Source organism: Propithecus coquereli, unplaced genomic scaffold (assembly GCF_000956105.1).
Source record: "Propithecus coquereli isolate 6110/MARCELLA unplaced genomic scaffold, Pcoq_1.0 Scaffold27, whole genome shotgun sequence".
In the NCBI taxonomy this organism is placed as follows: domain Eukaryota; kingdom Metazoa; phylum Chordata; class Mammalia; order Primates; family Indriidae; genus Propithecus; species Propithecus coquereli.
The window spans coordinates 11,483,209-11,498,364 of NW_012148285.1; the positions used below are offsets into that span (position 1 = coordinate 11,483,209).

Sequence of the window (15,156 nt, forward strand, 5' to 3'; positions counted from 1 at the left end):
ATCTTCCTCGACTCTTCTCCCTCTCTCATTGCACGTGGACTCTGTCAGCAAATCTTATCAGGTCTAGGATCAAAATACATTCAGAATCTCATCTCTTCTCCCTCTACTGCTGCCCCAGGCAAGCCCCCACCCTTGCCTCTTAACGCACCGGACTCCTGACTTCTCCTCAGCTTCATTCTTTGCCCTCTATAGTTTATTGTCAACCCAGCATTTGGAGTGAGCTTTTTAAAAACCAAATCAGATCATGTCACTACTCTGCTCAAAATACCGAACGTTTCTCAAAAACATGAAACACAGAATTACCACATGGTCCAGCAATTTCACTCCTGAGTCTATATCCAAAAGAATTAAAAGCAGGGACTTGAGCAGGTATTTGTACATCACTGTTCATAGCAACATTATTGACAACCGCCAAAACGTGGAAGCAACCTAAGTGTCTATTAGCACTACTGAATGGCTTTTAAAAATGTGATATATTCCAAGTGCCTGTCAATCCATGAGTGGATTATCAAAATTTGGTATATGTTTACAATGGAATATTACTCAATCATAAGAAACGACAGTGATCTAGCACCACTTACACTTTCCTGGATTAAACTTAAGCCCATTATCCAAAGTGGGGCACCACAAGAGCAGAAGAACGGGATCCATTTGTACTCGCCATCAAATTGGTATTAACTAATCAACACATAAATGCACATATCAGAACAACATCTATTGGATGTTGGGGAAGGGGGAGGGTGGCGGGAGGAGGGGGGAGGAGGGAGGAGGGGACGGGTATTTGTATACACAAGGAGTGCAATGCGCACTACCCGAAGGATGGACATATTTGAAACACGGACTTGGGCAGGGGGAACCAAGGGCAACACACGTAACCTAAACATCTGTACCCCATAATATGCTGAAATAAAAAAAAATGTGATATATTCATACAACGGGCTATTTTTCAGTCTTAAAGAAAAAGACAGTTCTGACACATGCTACAACATGGATGAACCTTGAGGACATTATGCTAAGTGTAAGAGGCCAAATTTCCAAACAAAAGGACACACACTGTACGACACCACTTCCACGAGGTACCTAGACTATCCAATTCATGGAGGTGGAAAGTAGAGTAAAGTTTGCCAGGGGCTAGAGGAGAAAGTGACGGGAAGTTATTGTGTGATGGGTACACAGTTTCTGCTCGGAAAGGTAAAATAAGTCCTGGAGATGGATGGTTGCACAACAACGTGAATGTATTTAATGACATTGGATTGTACACTTAAAAATGGTACATTTTATGTTATTTATATTGTGTCACAATTAAAAAAAAAAACTCTCTTGTGACTTTTCACCTCACTCAGAGTAAAGCCCAGAGCCTTCAAGATCTTACCTGATCCGTCCCTTGTTGGTTCCCTGACGTCAAATCTGCCACTCTTCCCCTCTCTCTGCCTCCTCCAGCTCCTTCACCCACTTCTTGTTTTTGGACCCTCCCGACAAGCTGCCCCCGTACCTTCCACTGGCCACAAAACCCAGTCCATAGCTGCACTGGGAGTGCTCAAGCATCTTGGGGGCCCCGGTGGTCCCGCTGGTGAAGTAGATGGCCAGGGGGTCTCGACTCTTGGTCCTCACACAGGTGTGCTCCGTAGGTGCCTCTCTGTAAAATGCAAAAACACCAGGTAGTACTACCATGGTAAAAGCAGTTAGTGGTGCCGGTGACACGTATAACCACAGTATGACCACCGCTTCGTAAACACCACGTGTGAGGCACCGTGCTGAGAGCTCCGGCTTGCGTCATTTGCAGCCACCTCTTGGGGTGGGTACTGTCGTTATAACCCTTCTGCACATTGAAGCTCAGAATGGCTAAATGACTCGTTCAAACGAGCCCTTGCTCTTTTACCAGGGCACGGGGACTTTCTGGTGGAACATACACGTCCATGTTCATAACTCTGCATACGTAGGCACAGCTTCGCCCCCACCCCAATTCCTAACAGTTTAGAGCTGTTTTCTAAAGGTTGTGTCAAATTCTGCTGTTTGAGATCTGAGTAACTACCAAATTCCTATGATCTGGAGAATCAGCTAACCCACTGGTTCTTAACCACGGCTGCACCTTGAGGTCCCCTGGTAAGTTTTTTAGAAGAAATAGCATTGCTTGGGTCCCACCTGAACAAAACAAATTCAGAATTATTTTTTTTTACAGAAAGCTCCTCAGGTAATTCTAATGACGGCCAAAGTTGAGAAACACTGATCTAGGCCAACCTGGAAACTCATCAAAATCACATGGGCTGATTTCTTAAGGTGCAGATTCCCGGGGCCCTAGCTCAGATGTGTCTGGTCAAATAGGTCAGGTATGGGGCCCTGGAATCTGTATTGAAACGGCAATGGATGAATCTGATGCAGCTAATGCAGCAGGTGGGCATCTGTGACCCAACAGTGCGGTCCCCTGAGAGGCTTCTTTTGGGTTCTGGCCTCCAATAAGGACAAAGTTTCAAATTCCCAGGTAAGTTTCCAATAGGGTCTTTCTCCAAGGAAAATGTGGCTTTGGCTTTATTCCAAGCCCGATTTGACTACTTTTTAGCATCTTGGGCAAATTACTTCAGTTTCCTAAGTCTCAGTTTCCTCACCTGCAAAACTGGGTTAAAGTGCACAGCATAGAGTTTTTTCCAAGGATTAAATAAGATGATGTCTTATTCATAACAGTGTTCTGAGCACCCAACATGATGTCTGTCACAAAATAGAAGTTCATTAAATCCTTGATGCATGAATGAATATAGGTGAATACTTACCTAGCACAGTGCCTAGCATACACTAAGCACCGAATACAAGGCAACTATTTTATTATTAGTTGACCACCTGCTGTGTACTAAATACATCGTATAGGTTATCTCATGTGTTCTGCTAATAGCTCTAATAACCACTGTCGCCTTTATAGAGGCAAACAAGGCACAGAAAAGCTAATGACAAATCCTGCACTGACAGAATGAATGACCTTGAACACTGAGGTGGTCACCAGGATTACATCTCAGGTCGGTCTGGCTGTCAAGGGGAGCTTTCCTCTGATTCACTCTCAACGTGGAATCAGCAATGCACATCATCTCTCGTTGCTTAAAGGGCAAATGCTTGACTTCATTTTTGTGCTGTTCTCCTAGAGAGCCCCAACTCACCGGAGGAGTTCCCTGAAGTTCAACCAGCCTGGCCGACTGCTGTCCGACACCAGCAGCTTGATCTGGAGGGAGGGGCAGTCAGCACTAATGGCGTCCACCCGCGGAGCTAGGGAGTCGCTGGTGATAATGGACTTGGCCCTGGACAACTGCAGCCGGTACTTGAGGTCCTTCTCTGTCAGCTGAGAGGTCCCTGGAATCATGACGGTTCCTGGCATCACACAGAGAGAAGAGGTTGATGGAACAGTGGGGGAAGACCCCAGTGCAGAGGCCAGAGATGAGGGCAGGAAGGGGCTGGAGAGGGTTGGAATGCCTGAGCTGAAAAATAACAATAGTGATGAAATCCAGAAAAAGTTCATGGAGCATTTACATGTGCTAAGAACTTTGCATGCATGATTTCATGTAATTCTCACAACTCTGAGAAAGTACATGCTATTATCATATCCATTTTGCAGATTTAAAATAACCCTATGATTTAGACCTTTATACCTAAATAAAATAAATAACTTGCCCAAGATCACACAGCTAGTATGTTGTAGAGCTGGAATTGTGAAGCTAGGCAGAAGAAAACCTCTTGACCATGGTATTATGTTGCCTTAGAGATTACTTAGCTCAATGGTTTTCCATGCCTTTCAAACAAAATGCCACAGTGAATCCTAGTCGTGTGGGTGTGGGTTGCTTGCAGGGAATGTTAGACAAAGGGGAAGTAAGCAAAATTTTGTACAGAGTTCATTTTCTTCTATCTCCCAAACATCGTGGACACTGCAAAGCTCTGGCAGGTTGTGTTGGCCCCAACTGAGAATCCCAGCCCTGCACACTGACCTGTCCGCATACAAGCCACGTTGACCAGCCACCACTCCGGGAGCCGTGGGAGCACCAGCATCATCCTGTCCCCAGGCTGCAGGCCACATGCACGGCTCAGAACGTTGGCCGCCTTCCTGGACTGCGTCCCCAGTTCCTCAAAGCTCCACTTGACCTCTGCTCCCGTGCCACTGACCCACCAGAATGCAGGATTTGGGGGCCGGTGCCCAGCCTAGACCGTGGTGCAGGCAGAAAAAAGAAGAAATAGAAGACATTGATGAGAAGTTTGTTTGCTTGTCGTTGTTGTTGTTTTAATGTACTTTAATTTTTTACAATAGTTAATACATTCACAGGGTTCGAAAAGCAAACAATATGGAAAGATATGCATTGAGAAGTCTTGCTCTCATCCTTGTGCCTATCTGCCCTGTTCCCCACTTCACCTGCCTCAATGAGTAACCAATTTTATTAGTTTCTCACATATCCTTCCAGAGTTCCTTTGGGCAAACACAAGTATATATTAATATTTTTTCCATACCACCTTTCTAATGCAAAAGGTAGCATATGATTTCTACTGTTTTGTGTCCTGTCCTTTTTTTATTGAAATATAATTCACATACCATAAAAATCACCATTTTAAAGTGCACCATTTTAAAGTGGTTTTTAGTATATTCATAAGGTTGGGTAATCCTGGTTACTATCTAATTCCAGAATATTTTTATTATTTTAAAAAGTAACACCGTACAAATTAGCAGTCCCTCCCTATTTCCTCCTCCCCAGCCCCTGGCAACCTCTTATCCACTTTCTGTCTCTTTGGATTTGTCTCTGCTTTGTCGTATGGATGGAATCATACCATATGTGGCCTTCTATGTCTGGTTTCTATCACTTAGTATAATTTCTCGAGATTTATCTGTGTTGTAGCACATATTGGTACTACATTCTTTTTAATGGCTGAATAATATTCTACTGTATGGATAGATCTCATTTTGATCACCCATTCATCAGTAAATGGGCATTAGGGTTGATTCCGCTTTGGGGCTATTATGAATAATGTTGCTATGAACATTTGTATACAAGTTTTTGTGTGAACACATGTTTTCTATCCTCTTGGATATATACCTAGGAGTGAAATTGCTGGATCATATTAAAACTCTGTCTTTAACTTTTGGGGGAACTTCCAAACTGTTTTCTAGAGTACATTTTACATTCCTAATGGGCAATGTCTGAGGGTTCTAATTTCTCTACATCCTCGTCAACACTTGCTATTGTCCATCTTTTGTTTCTTTTTGATTTTAGCCAAACTACTGGGTTTGAAGTGTATCTCCTTGTGGCTGGAATTTTGCCTTTCCCTGTTGAGCATCTCTTCATGTGTCTATCGGCCATTTTTTAACATTCCTCATAGAAATGTCTACTCCAATAATTAGCCTGTATTTTAATTGGGTTATTTGTCTTTTTATTGTTGAGTTTGCATTCTTTATATATTGTAGATACTGGACCCATATCAGACATATGATTCGGAAATATTTTCTCCCTTTCTAAGGGCTGTCTTTTCACTTTGATATACAAATACAGTCCTGTTCATTTTCATGAAGTCCAGTTCATTTATTTTTTCTATTGTTGTACGTGCTTTAGAAATCATTGCCTAATACAAGCTCATGAAAATATACACCTATGTTTTCTTCTAAGAATTTTATAGTTTTTGTTCCTTCATATAGGTCTTTGATCCATTTTGAGTTAATTTTCGTATGCAGTGTGAGGTTGGGGGCCAAATTCATTCTTTTGCATGTAAGTAGAATACCCAGTTGTGCCAGCACCATTAGTTGGAATGACAGTTCTCTTTCCCCACTGAATTCTCTTGGCACCCTTGTCAAAAATCAGTTGACCATAGATTTATGAGTTTATTCCTGGACTCTGAATTCTATCCTGTTCATCCATGTCTATTCTTACGCCAGCACTACACTGTCGTAACTTTGTAGTAGGTGTTAAAATAGGTAAGTGTGAGTCCTCCACCTTTGGTTTTTTTTTATTTTTCAAGATTGTTTTGGCCACTGAGTCCCTTGGATTTCCATACAAGTTTTTGGGCCACATTATCAATTTCTGTGAAGAAGTCTACTGGGATTTTGATAAAGATTGCAATGAATATGTAGATCAATTTGGGGTGTTTTGTCATCTTAATAACATTAATTCTTCTAATCCATGAGCACGGGATGTCTTTCTATTTATGTAGGTCCTTCTATTTACATAGATCTTTTTAAATTTCTTTCAGTAATGTTCTTTATAGTTCTGGAGATAAAACGTTCAAAATCAGTCTCAGTGGGCTAAGATAAAGGCATCAGCAGAGGTGTGTTCCTTGTGGAATCTCTAGAGGAGAATCTATTTCCTTGCATTTTTCAGTTTCTAGAGGCAGCTTATATCCCTTGGATCATGACCCATATCACTCCAACCTCTGTTTTCTTTTCTTTCCTTTTTTTTTGAGACACAGTCTCACTCTGTTGCCTGGGCTAGAGTGCCGTGGTGTCAGCCTAGCTCACAGCAACCTCAAACTACTGGGCTCAAGCGATCCTCCTGCCTCAGCCTCCCGAGAAGCTGGGACTACAGGCATGCGCCACCATGCCCAGCTAATTTTTTATATATACTTTTTTAGTTGTCCAGCTAATTTCTTTCTATTTTTAGTAGAGACAGGGTCTCACTCTTGCTCAGGCTGGTCTCGAACTTCTGAGCTCAAATGATCCACCCGCCTCGGACTCCCAGAGTGCTAGGATTACAGGCGTGAGCCACCACGCCCGGCCTCTGTTTTCTTTGTTACCTCTCCTTCTCTGACTCTGACCCTCCTGCTTTCTTCTTATAGGGGGCCATGGAATTCTATTAGGCCAACTCAAATAATACAGAATAATCTTTCTCTATCAACACCTTCAATATAATCATATCTGCAAAGTCTCTTTTGTCATATAAGAGAACATATTCATAGGTTTCAGGGACTAAGGTGTGGAAATCTTGGGGAGAAGGTATTATTTTGCTCACCACAACCATGCTGTCTTGTTTCATTGCATGTCTTATAATTTTTTGCTGAAAACTACACATTTAAAATCACATAATGTGATAACTCTGGAAATCAGATCCCCCTGCCCCCCCAACCTGAGTTTGTTACTGCTGCTTGTTGCAGTTTGTTTGTTTAGTGACCTTTCTGAACTAATTCTGTAAAGTCTGTATTATTTGTTGTGTGTCCACTGAGGTCTCTACTTGATGAGCTTAGTGGTCAGCTATGATTACACAGAGATTTCTTTCAATGCCTGGAATCAATACATCTCCCAGTCTTTGTATGTGTTGGGGCACACCTTCAACACTCAGCCAGGCGGTTGACAAATCCTCCTTAGCTTTCATTTCATGCTTGCTCAAAACCTCAAGGTCAGCCAGAGGTGAAAGCCTAGGGTTTTCTCAGGTCTTTCCTAAGCATGTGCAAAGCCATGGGAACGCACACAGCCTTACTTAAATATGTTGCCTTCTGTATTTATGGTAACACATTGGAGCTTCTCAGAGCTCCTCTAGACATCTCATTCCATAACTTTTCTCTTTTAGCTTTTCATTCAGTCTATTGTTTGCACTGCCATAGGCAACCACAAAGTTAAAACATTTGCCTACGATTGTTTTTGGCAAAGCCCCCAGGGAAAAGGCTTTTCTCATTGGTTGAGCTCTGAGTGGGTTCAAATACAGATAGTTTTTCCAAGTGGGGTCTTCTAAAGAACCATCAGATAAGTCAAATAATGATATTTCTTCAGGAATAAAGCTTTAAAAAAGCTCCAACTCTATTCTGCTCCATCTGAGAGCTGCCATGCTGCACCATGAATGAGGGCTGCTATTTTTTAAGGCTACCACATAGCTGGAAAGTAGGGTTTGGGACTAGGACAAGTTAAAATATCACAAAGCTCACTGTTCTTACTGAGATTCATCCAATTTCCTTAATAAACATCATTGCATTGCCGACGTCACTGGTTAGTTTCCAGAGTTCTAAAAAAGTTGTTTCTCACAATTTTTCTGGAGTCGTTGCTTTTATGGAGCACAGAATTTTTGAAAGTCCTTATTTCATCTTTTTTTATGATCTAATCCTATATATTTTTTTAATCATTAGAAGAATTCTTCTAAGGATGTCCCTGGTATGGCAAAAAGAGCTGAGATTTTGTAGACAGTCAGGAATAGAGCACTCTGGCTCCATCACTTACACAGACTTCTCATTTAATTCTCACAACTCTGAGTGGTATATGACATGACTCCCATTTCATGGATGAGAAAACTGAGATCTAGAGCATTTAGGGCACTCGTCCAAGGCCACACTTGAAGTACATGGATGAACCAAGTCCATCTGACCGCAAAGCCTGCTTTTATGTCTCAGTCATCCTTGTACCACCTTTATAAGTTTTACCGTACCTGCTGACAGTATAATTTTATTGTATCTACGAATAATATCTTTTACTTCATATTTTTTTCTTTAACCAATTTGATCTTAAAAATAACATGATTAAATTTCTTTGAAATAAACTTTTAGATTCTCCTGCTATAGCTGAAAAGATAGCATCATGTAACACAAATAAAAGGTAACAGAGACACAACAGACGCATATAGAAGGGGGAAAAAAGAAGGAAGTATATGCGTAGAGACACATAAAGAAATCAAGATTATCTTATTCAAATTTATATATCTGGTATGATCTGTGAAAAGCTTTGAGCCTGAGCCCTGTGCTCTCCTTATTTACAACGAAGTGGCTGAGAGGTCAGAGAGAGGTTAAAGACAGAACAGTGCAGAACAAAACTTCCTCCTTCACTTGGTCAGAACAATTGGAAGGGAATCAAAAAGGGATATAACCATTTCACTGTGTGATTTGGGCTCCAGAATATGAGACACCTCAGGGATTGGGCAAGCGTGTCTAAGGCTCACGACACTGGGTCCTAATTTTGTTTTTCCTAAGGCTTAAATGCTAACAGCTTAAACTTTGGGACTAGCCAAATTCCCAGGCCCACATTTCCACATGAACGAGTCTCGTAGCCTTGATTCTCACTGGGGAGCCTGAGGACACCCCCAGATGCCCAAGAGGGGTCTGGCCCAGAGTGGGCTTCACCTTTTCCAGCTGACTCCACACGTCCAGCACGTCATGGGCGAAGTTGAAGTACTCAGGCACGGGCTGCTTCCCCAGGCTGATGGCCTCCCAGGTGGCCACAATCTTCTGAGGGGCAGGTGGAGGTGGCGGCTGCCCATGAGACCTGCTGAATCCCCGGGAGTTCTTCAGTGCATGAAGGACCAGGCCTCTCAGCCACGGCCTCATGTTTTCACCTCCTGTCTGTGATCAAAGAGAGGAGAGAAAGTTTAGGTTAGGAGAAGCCTGCGCTCCGCGCTGGTGATGACTGGGATACGCGCTGACTTGCAGGGTAGGCTTTCGGCCTCCAGAACCAGAGGCCTGGGGTCAGGCTGCCCCATTCTCATCCTGATTCGTGGTATCGAGCAGTGCAAGCCAGAAACCTAGACGTCACCACTATGGCCCAAGCATCACTAAACCCTCCAGGGCTGCCAACTTCCCCATCGCCCGGGGTCACCTTCATACTGAAGACAGTGGGCCTGGAGCTCCCTGGAGCTGCGTGATGATGCTGTGGCCCCGTGTGAGGCTTGGATGGGAAAGTTGACTTCCAGGCCACACTTCCCAGAAAAGCCTCAGGTTGCAGCCTCTGCTGTGGCCACCAGCCCTGGGCCTGTGGCCTCAGAGACTCCCTCTCCCTGACACCCCTCAACTCTCCTGAACTCTGCCCCAAGCCTTTTCCTCTGTCTCCCACCCATGGATTCCTGAGACCCCTTGGCAGCTGATAATTTGAGTCCCCAAGGCCATTTCGGGCCATGGCCTTTGTCGGCTTATTCAGCAAAAGCCTCAGGGGGAAGCTGACACCTTCGGCTAAAGGGTTTCCTTCCATATTACCTTGTTCTTGAACCCGGGTAATGCGAGAGGGCTCTGTGTTCTGCTTCAGCTGAGAGGCATGCCCGAAAGCCTGAATGCACTCCTTTTCCTTGGGATGTTAGTGAAGGCAGGTTGCTGACTCAGCCTCCCACAGGGAACTTTTGCTCCAAATGCAGCCAAGAGAGGGTGGAACCAGAAGCCAGCAGTGGACATGGCGGCTTCAATTGGTCACGGCATGTTTAGCCAGTGAGTGTGGCCCCTGCCAAGTTTTTCTCACGGTTCAAAACTCACTGCAGCCATTCACAGTGGCTACAAGATCAAACTCGCACTCTAGTGCCTGCTGGGTGTCCCCAAACTGGTAGTGTGTTCTCTGAAAATTCAGGTCACTACCAAATCTGAAAAGCAAACAGCAACTTTATGTTTTAACAGAAAGGATACCGTAGCGATAATAACGTAAGTCAGACTGAGGCAGGGAACTGGCAGGTGCCCTGTGTACTGATTGCTGCAACGTTATGTAACCAAGTCAGGAAGTCTCAAAGTTTCAAATTGCCCTGATCAAAACAGGATGGAGGCTGGGAAAGTTCCAAAGGGTTAGAGCCAAGAGGGTAGAGAAATGGAGGGTGTCACCCTGTTCCAGGAAAACACTGCTCCTTTTGTGAATATTCCTCCCCTTGTTTAGCCTATAATTAAGCTGTTGCATAAATAGAAAGGCAACGGGAACCAGGGGGCAGGTTCTTTTCTGCAGGGAGAACCTGCCTCTGCTCTGTCTGGGGAGTAAACTTTCTATAGATTGTGAATAAATCTCTCTTTCACTTTATACTGTTGGCTCGCTCCCGAGTTCTTTCTCCTGAGTTCTTTCTTGTGCAAAGCCAAGGAAAGTGGCTCCCAGCATTGGGAGTCACTTTCCTGTGTCAAGACCCTGTTCCTTTTCTGCTCCAGTAGACACAGAGAGCAAAGGAGTGATTGCCCCGGTCCAGGTCTACAACAAGGGAGTGACTGTAAGGAAATGGGGAGTTCTTGGAGGTGATGAAATTGCTCTAAATTTGGATAGTGGTCATGGCTACACAACTCCGGAAATTAACCACAAAAAAATACAGTAATCGTACACTGCCCCAAGCTGTCACAAAAAAAAAAAAAAAAAAAAGCCTCCTGCAGCCCTTTCTCTGACTCACAATCAAAATCAAAGTCCTGACAGGAGTCTGCAAGGTCTGCATGATTCCCTGAGATCTTTCTCCTCTCACCTCCTGACTCACTCTGGTTCAAGCTACCCAAGTTGTTCCCTGCTGGCAAAATTCCTACACTCCTGCACGTTAGCAATCACCTCTGAGTACCCTGCAGGCTGGCTCCGGCACGGCTCTGTGTCCTGCCTCATGCTCGACTGTTCCTTCCATGGGAAGGAACTGCTACCTGCTACCTTCCCACCAACAGTTCGATAAATATTTGTCCAGTTCATGAATAGTAAATAACTAATACGTAGTGAACATTTTTTTATCTGCCAGATTTTACTGTGCTGAGACTTTCTGTGTGTTACAGGTATAAATGGATTTGGGATACTCTGGGCACGAAGTGTGTGTGTGTAGTGTGTATTGTTTCTTAATTTTGGTCCAGAATCAAACCAAACCTGTTTCCCGGTCACAAGGACCTGTGGGAACTTCAAATTTATTTAATATTCAGATCATCTTTATTATCCCTAGAATTGGACCTAGTCTACCTGTTGGAGAAGGGTTTAATGGGACACTCACAGAGAGGATGCTTAGACACCAACTGCCTGTCTTTGCAGTAATTCAGCACTGCATGGGATGTTTATTCCTCACTGTATTTTGTTCCCCTGTGGCTCCGTCTCATTTCCTGGCCAGGCCAGCGTGGTGCGTTTCCACACGGGCAGCTCCTATGCCTCCCCGCCAAGCTCAGCCACACAGAATCATCTTACTGGCACTCATGGTCCACTTGGTCGCTACCCAGTCCTCAACTGGGTCCCAGGCAACATCTTCATCTCTGGATCTCCAGCCAGATCTAAGGATACAATCTCTGCTCTCTGAGAGATGGATGGACTGATTTACCTGTTCTTTGGGCAACATTATCTCAACGTCACTCCTCTCCATCAGTATCTGCTAAGAGTTGGGCAGCAGATAGCTGATGGCTACAAGCTCTGACCACAGTAATGATGATGTGAATAGTGGTAACAGCCTTTCCTTCATTCATTCAACAAATATGTGTTGAGCACTTATTACCTGCTACGCAGAGTACACTGCATGGAATTCAGAAGGCCATTAATGCTACAGAGAAGACATAAAGGCAGAAGGAGCACGGGAAATGCCTGAGAAGAGCATGGGGCAGTTACAAGTTGAAACAAAGTGGTCGGGGAAGGCCCAACTGCTAAAGCGACATTGGAGCAAAGAGCCGAAGGACCTAAGAGAGTGAGCCTTGAGTGTACTCGGGCGAGGAGCTTCCCCCGGCACGGGAAACTGCAGGCGCAGAGGCGCCGACACAGGGGCAATCAGGGAAAGGACACCGAGAGTTAACCCCGGGTGGTGCCAGGCGAGGGGCACAGTCTTCCAGGCACCACACTGCTCATTTTCACAGGTCGTCTCGTTTAACCCTTACGACGCCCCTGAGTTATACGTCATTTTACAAGACAGGAGACTGAGCTTCAGAAAGAGTAAGGGACACACTCAAGGCCACACAGCTATTCAGCACAGAGCTGGGATTCAAACTCCGATCTACAGGCACCGAATTCGGGGCCCTCCTGGGCCACACCCAGCACCCCACCTAAGTTTTGTTTCTGACCCTCCCCCAAAACTCCAGCCCCTGCTGTCCACGGGCAAGCTCCTCTCAGCAAGGGCTGCTGGGCAGGGCCCCCTCTTACTCAACAATGGCCCATTCTTCTCCAGGGTCACCCCTGGTCCTCCAGAACCCCGGAACTCAGAACACTGCCGCAGAGGCTGCTGCGCACTCCGTGTGCCCAGGAAACGGTTTCGTTTCTGCCCCTGGATTTCTCTGGAAGAGCGCCCAGCTGCCCACGAGTCCTCTGGTCACAAGGGAAGCCACGAGCCTGCTCCTCCCTCCTTGAGAGCCACAGAATTTGGGGCCCCAGCCTCGCTTGGCCGGCTGCCTGAGAGTGACCCGGCCTCCCGCAGGTGTGAGCTTTAGTGAGAAGGGTGAATCTGACTGACGGGCCCTGCGCTGGGGGCCTTCCCCCTGCCACTGACACAAATTTAAGTGTGAGTTTTGGTATAGACAGCTGCTCATCAGGGTCAACTAGGAAGATGTGGGGGAAAAAAATGATACCCAGACGCACCTCATCTCAGAGCAATTAAATTAGAACCTATTGCGTTTGGGCTTGGACATTAGTATTTTTACGAAAACTCCCCAAAAGATCCTACTGCGTAGTCATGGTTGAGAACCACTGGAAGGGACCACGGGGATTATTATGAGAGTTCAAGCAGGCCGTTCGTTCAGACATTCATTGAGCTCCAAATCTGGTCCAGGCGCTGTTCTAGGAGGTGGGAAAACAGGTATGAACAATGGCATCTACATTCGAAAGTTTTAAAAATAAACAAAACAAAGTACGCTCAGAAGTAATAATACAAACTAGGAAGCAAACGATGGTGTATGGCAGTGCTGGGAGCAGGGGTGAGGTGAGACGGGGCAGCCCCGCAAGACCCTTCTAAGGAAGTGGGGTTTGAACTGGGACCTGAAGGATCTTCCCTTATCTACTTTTTCTCCCCTGCACGTATCATCAGCTGACATGCGGTTTCTTGTATCTATTGATCTCAGTGACTGTGTTTCTCACTGCTAGAGTGCAAGGATTCTTGTCTTCGTCACTTCTAGCTTCCTAGCACGTAGCATGGAGTTCAGCATGCATCAAGACCTTAAAAATACTTGGAGCATGAACAAATGAATGAAGGAGTGAGTGAGTGAGTGAATAGGAGCAGTGACTGGTTCTGTGAGGCCAGCGGGAAGCCAGAGGGCAGGAGTCCTGTCACCAGCCAGGAGGCTTGGTCCCCATTCTGTGCCACCCGCGGCACTGGAAGAATTCTAGGCTCGTGATCCATTCTGCCCGGGTTAGCAGCAAACCTGGCACCTCCCACTGCCCCTTCCCCACGAACTGACCAGGAAGCCCTGGGGGACACCCAGTCCCCTGAAGGTGAGCCCACCGTGGCCCCCCAGGCCCCCCTAGCTGGGCTGGGCCTGCAGCAGCTCCCGAGAAGTTTCAGCAGCTCACTCAAGGTCACCAGCCCAGCAAATGCCACCCAGACCCCTCAGAGAGGGTCTCACAACCTTGAATTTCGAGGTTCAGAGGGCTCCTTGGTGCTTTTGCAAATCTGTCCTCCTTCTGCCAGGCAAGGGATCCGGGACACCAAGAAGTTTTGGAAACGACCTTCAGTGGTCAGGCGCAGGAAGGCTCTGGGTGGTCCTCACTGCCTTATGTGAGCATAACGAAGAAGGTGTTGTTCTAGCGATTTTCCATAGAATAAAAACTAACTCTCTAGCACTTTGATGTCTCCAAGTAGAAAAAGAACTTTTAGATGGTTATTGTTCTTGCAAGTAAATGAATCAATGAACAAATATGCAAACAAGTAAATTAGTTCTAAAAACAAAATTCCATCTAATAGTCATCACACCGTACCAGACTCAGCCAGGGCTGGCAAATGTCATGCTACCTGTCAGGTCCTGGGACATTGTGGGTCCTTAGGGACCCCTAAGGCTGGGCTGGCAGTGATGAGCCCTTTGGCTGAGACACAGATACGAATTAGGTGCATCACTCAGCTTTCCAGAGAGCCAGACTGTCCACCTGCCTTCGTGTTTATCTAAACTTGCCTTTGTTGATCTAACTTGACCATGTGGTTCTCAAGTGACAAACTTAATGATAGAATTACCTAGGACAGGCTTGGAAGACACAACCACCCATTACAATATCCGAGTCTCATTTGGATCTCAATTTAAACAAACCTAAAATCTATGAGACAGTCGGGGTCATTTGCGCACTGTCTGGACATTGGATGATGTGAAGACGTTATTGTTCATTTCATTAGGTATGATAATGGTACTGTGGTCATGTGTTATTTTTAAAAATCTTGATCTTCTAGAGATTTATAATGAAATATTTATGGGTGAAATGATGTGATTCCTGGAACTGGCTTCAAAATAATCCAGGGCAATGAGCTAATGAGAATATAAATGGAATAAGATTGGTCATGATCGTAACTGAAGTTGAGTGATGGGTACTTTGGAGGGTACATTGTATCATCTGACTATTTTTGTATATGTTCAAAATTTCCC

At 45.2% G+C, this 15,156-nt stretch overlaps 1 protein-coding gene across 1 annotated transcript in view; it reads right to left on the reverse strand.

The window, feature by feature from the left end:
* Window positions 1–10,224, reverse strand: part of ACSM5 (acyl-CoA synthetase medium-chain family member 5) — a 36,879-nt gene extending 26,655 nt beyond the window's left edge. The window contains exons 1-5 of the mRNA XM_012647789.1: window positions 9,895–10,224; window positions 9,049–9,267; window positions 3,963–4,173; window positions 3,144–3,351; window positions 1,493–1,636 (exon numbers count right to left, since the gene is read on the reverse strand). Of these exons, the coding sequence (XP_012503243.1) occupies window positions 1,493–1,636; window positions 3,144–3,351; window positions 3,963–4,173; window positions 9,049–9,252 (767 nt within the window). The 5' untranslated portion in view covers window positions 9,253–9,267; window positions 9,895–10,224. The remainder of the gene's footprint in view (window positions 1–1,492; window positions 1,637–3,143; window positions 3,352–3,962; window positions 4,174–9,048; window positions 9,268–9,894) is intronic.
* Between the last annotated feature and the right edge of the window lie 4,932 nt (window positions 10,225–15,156).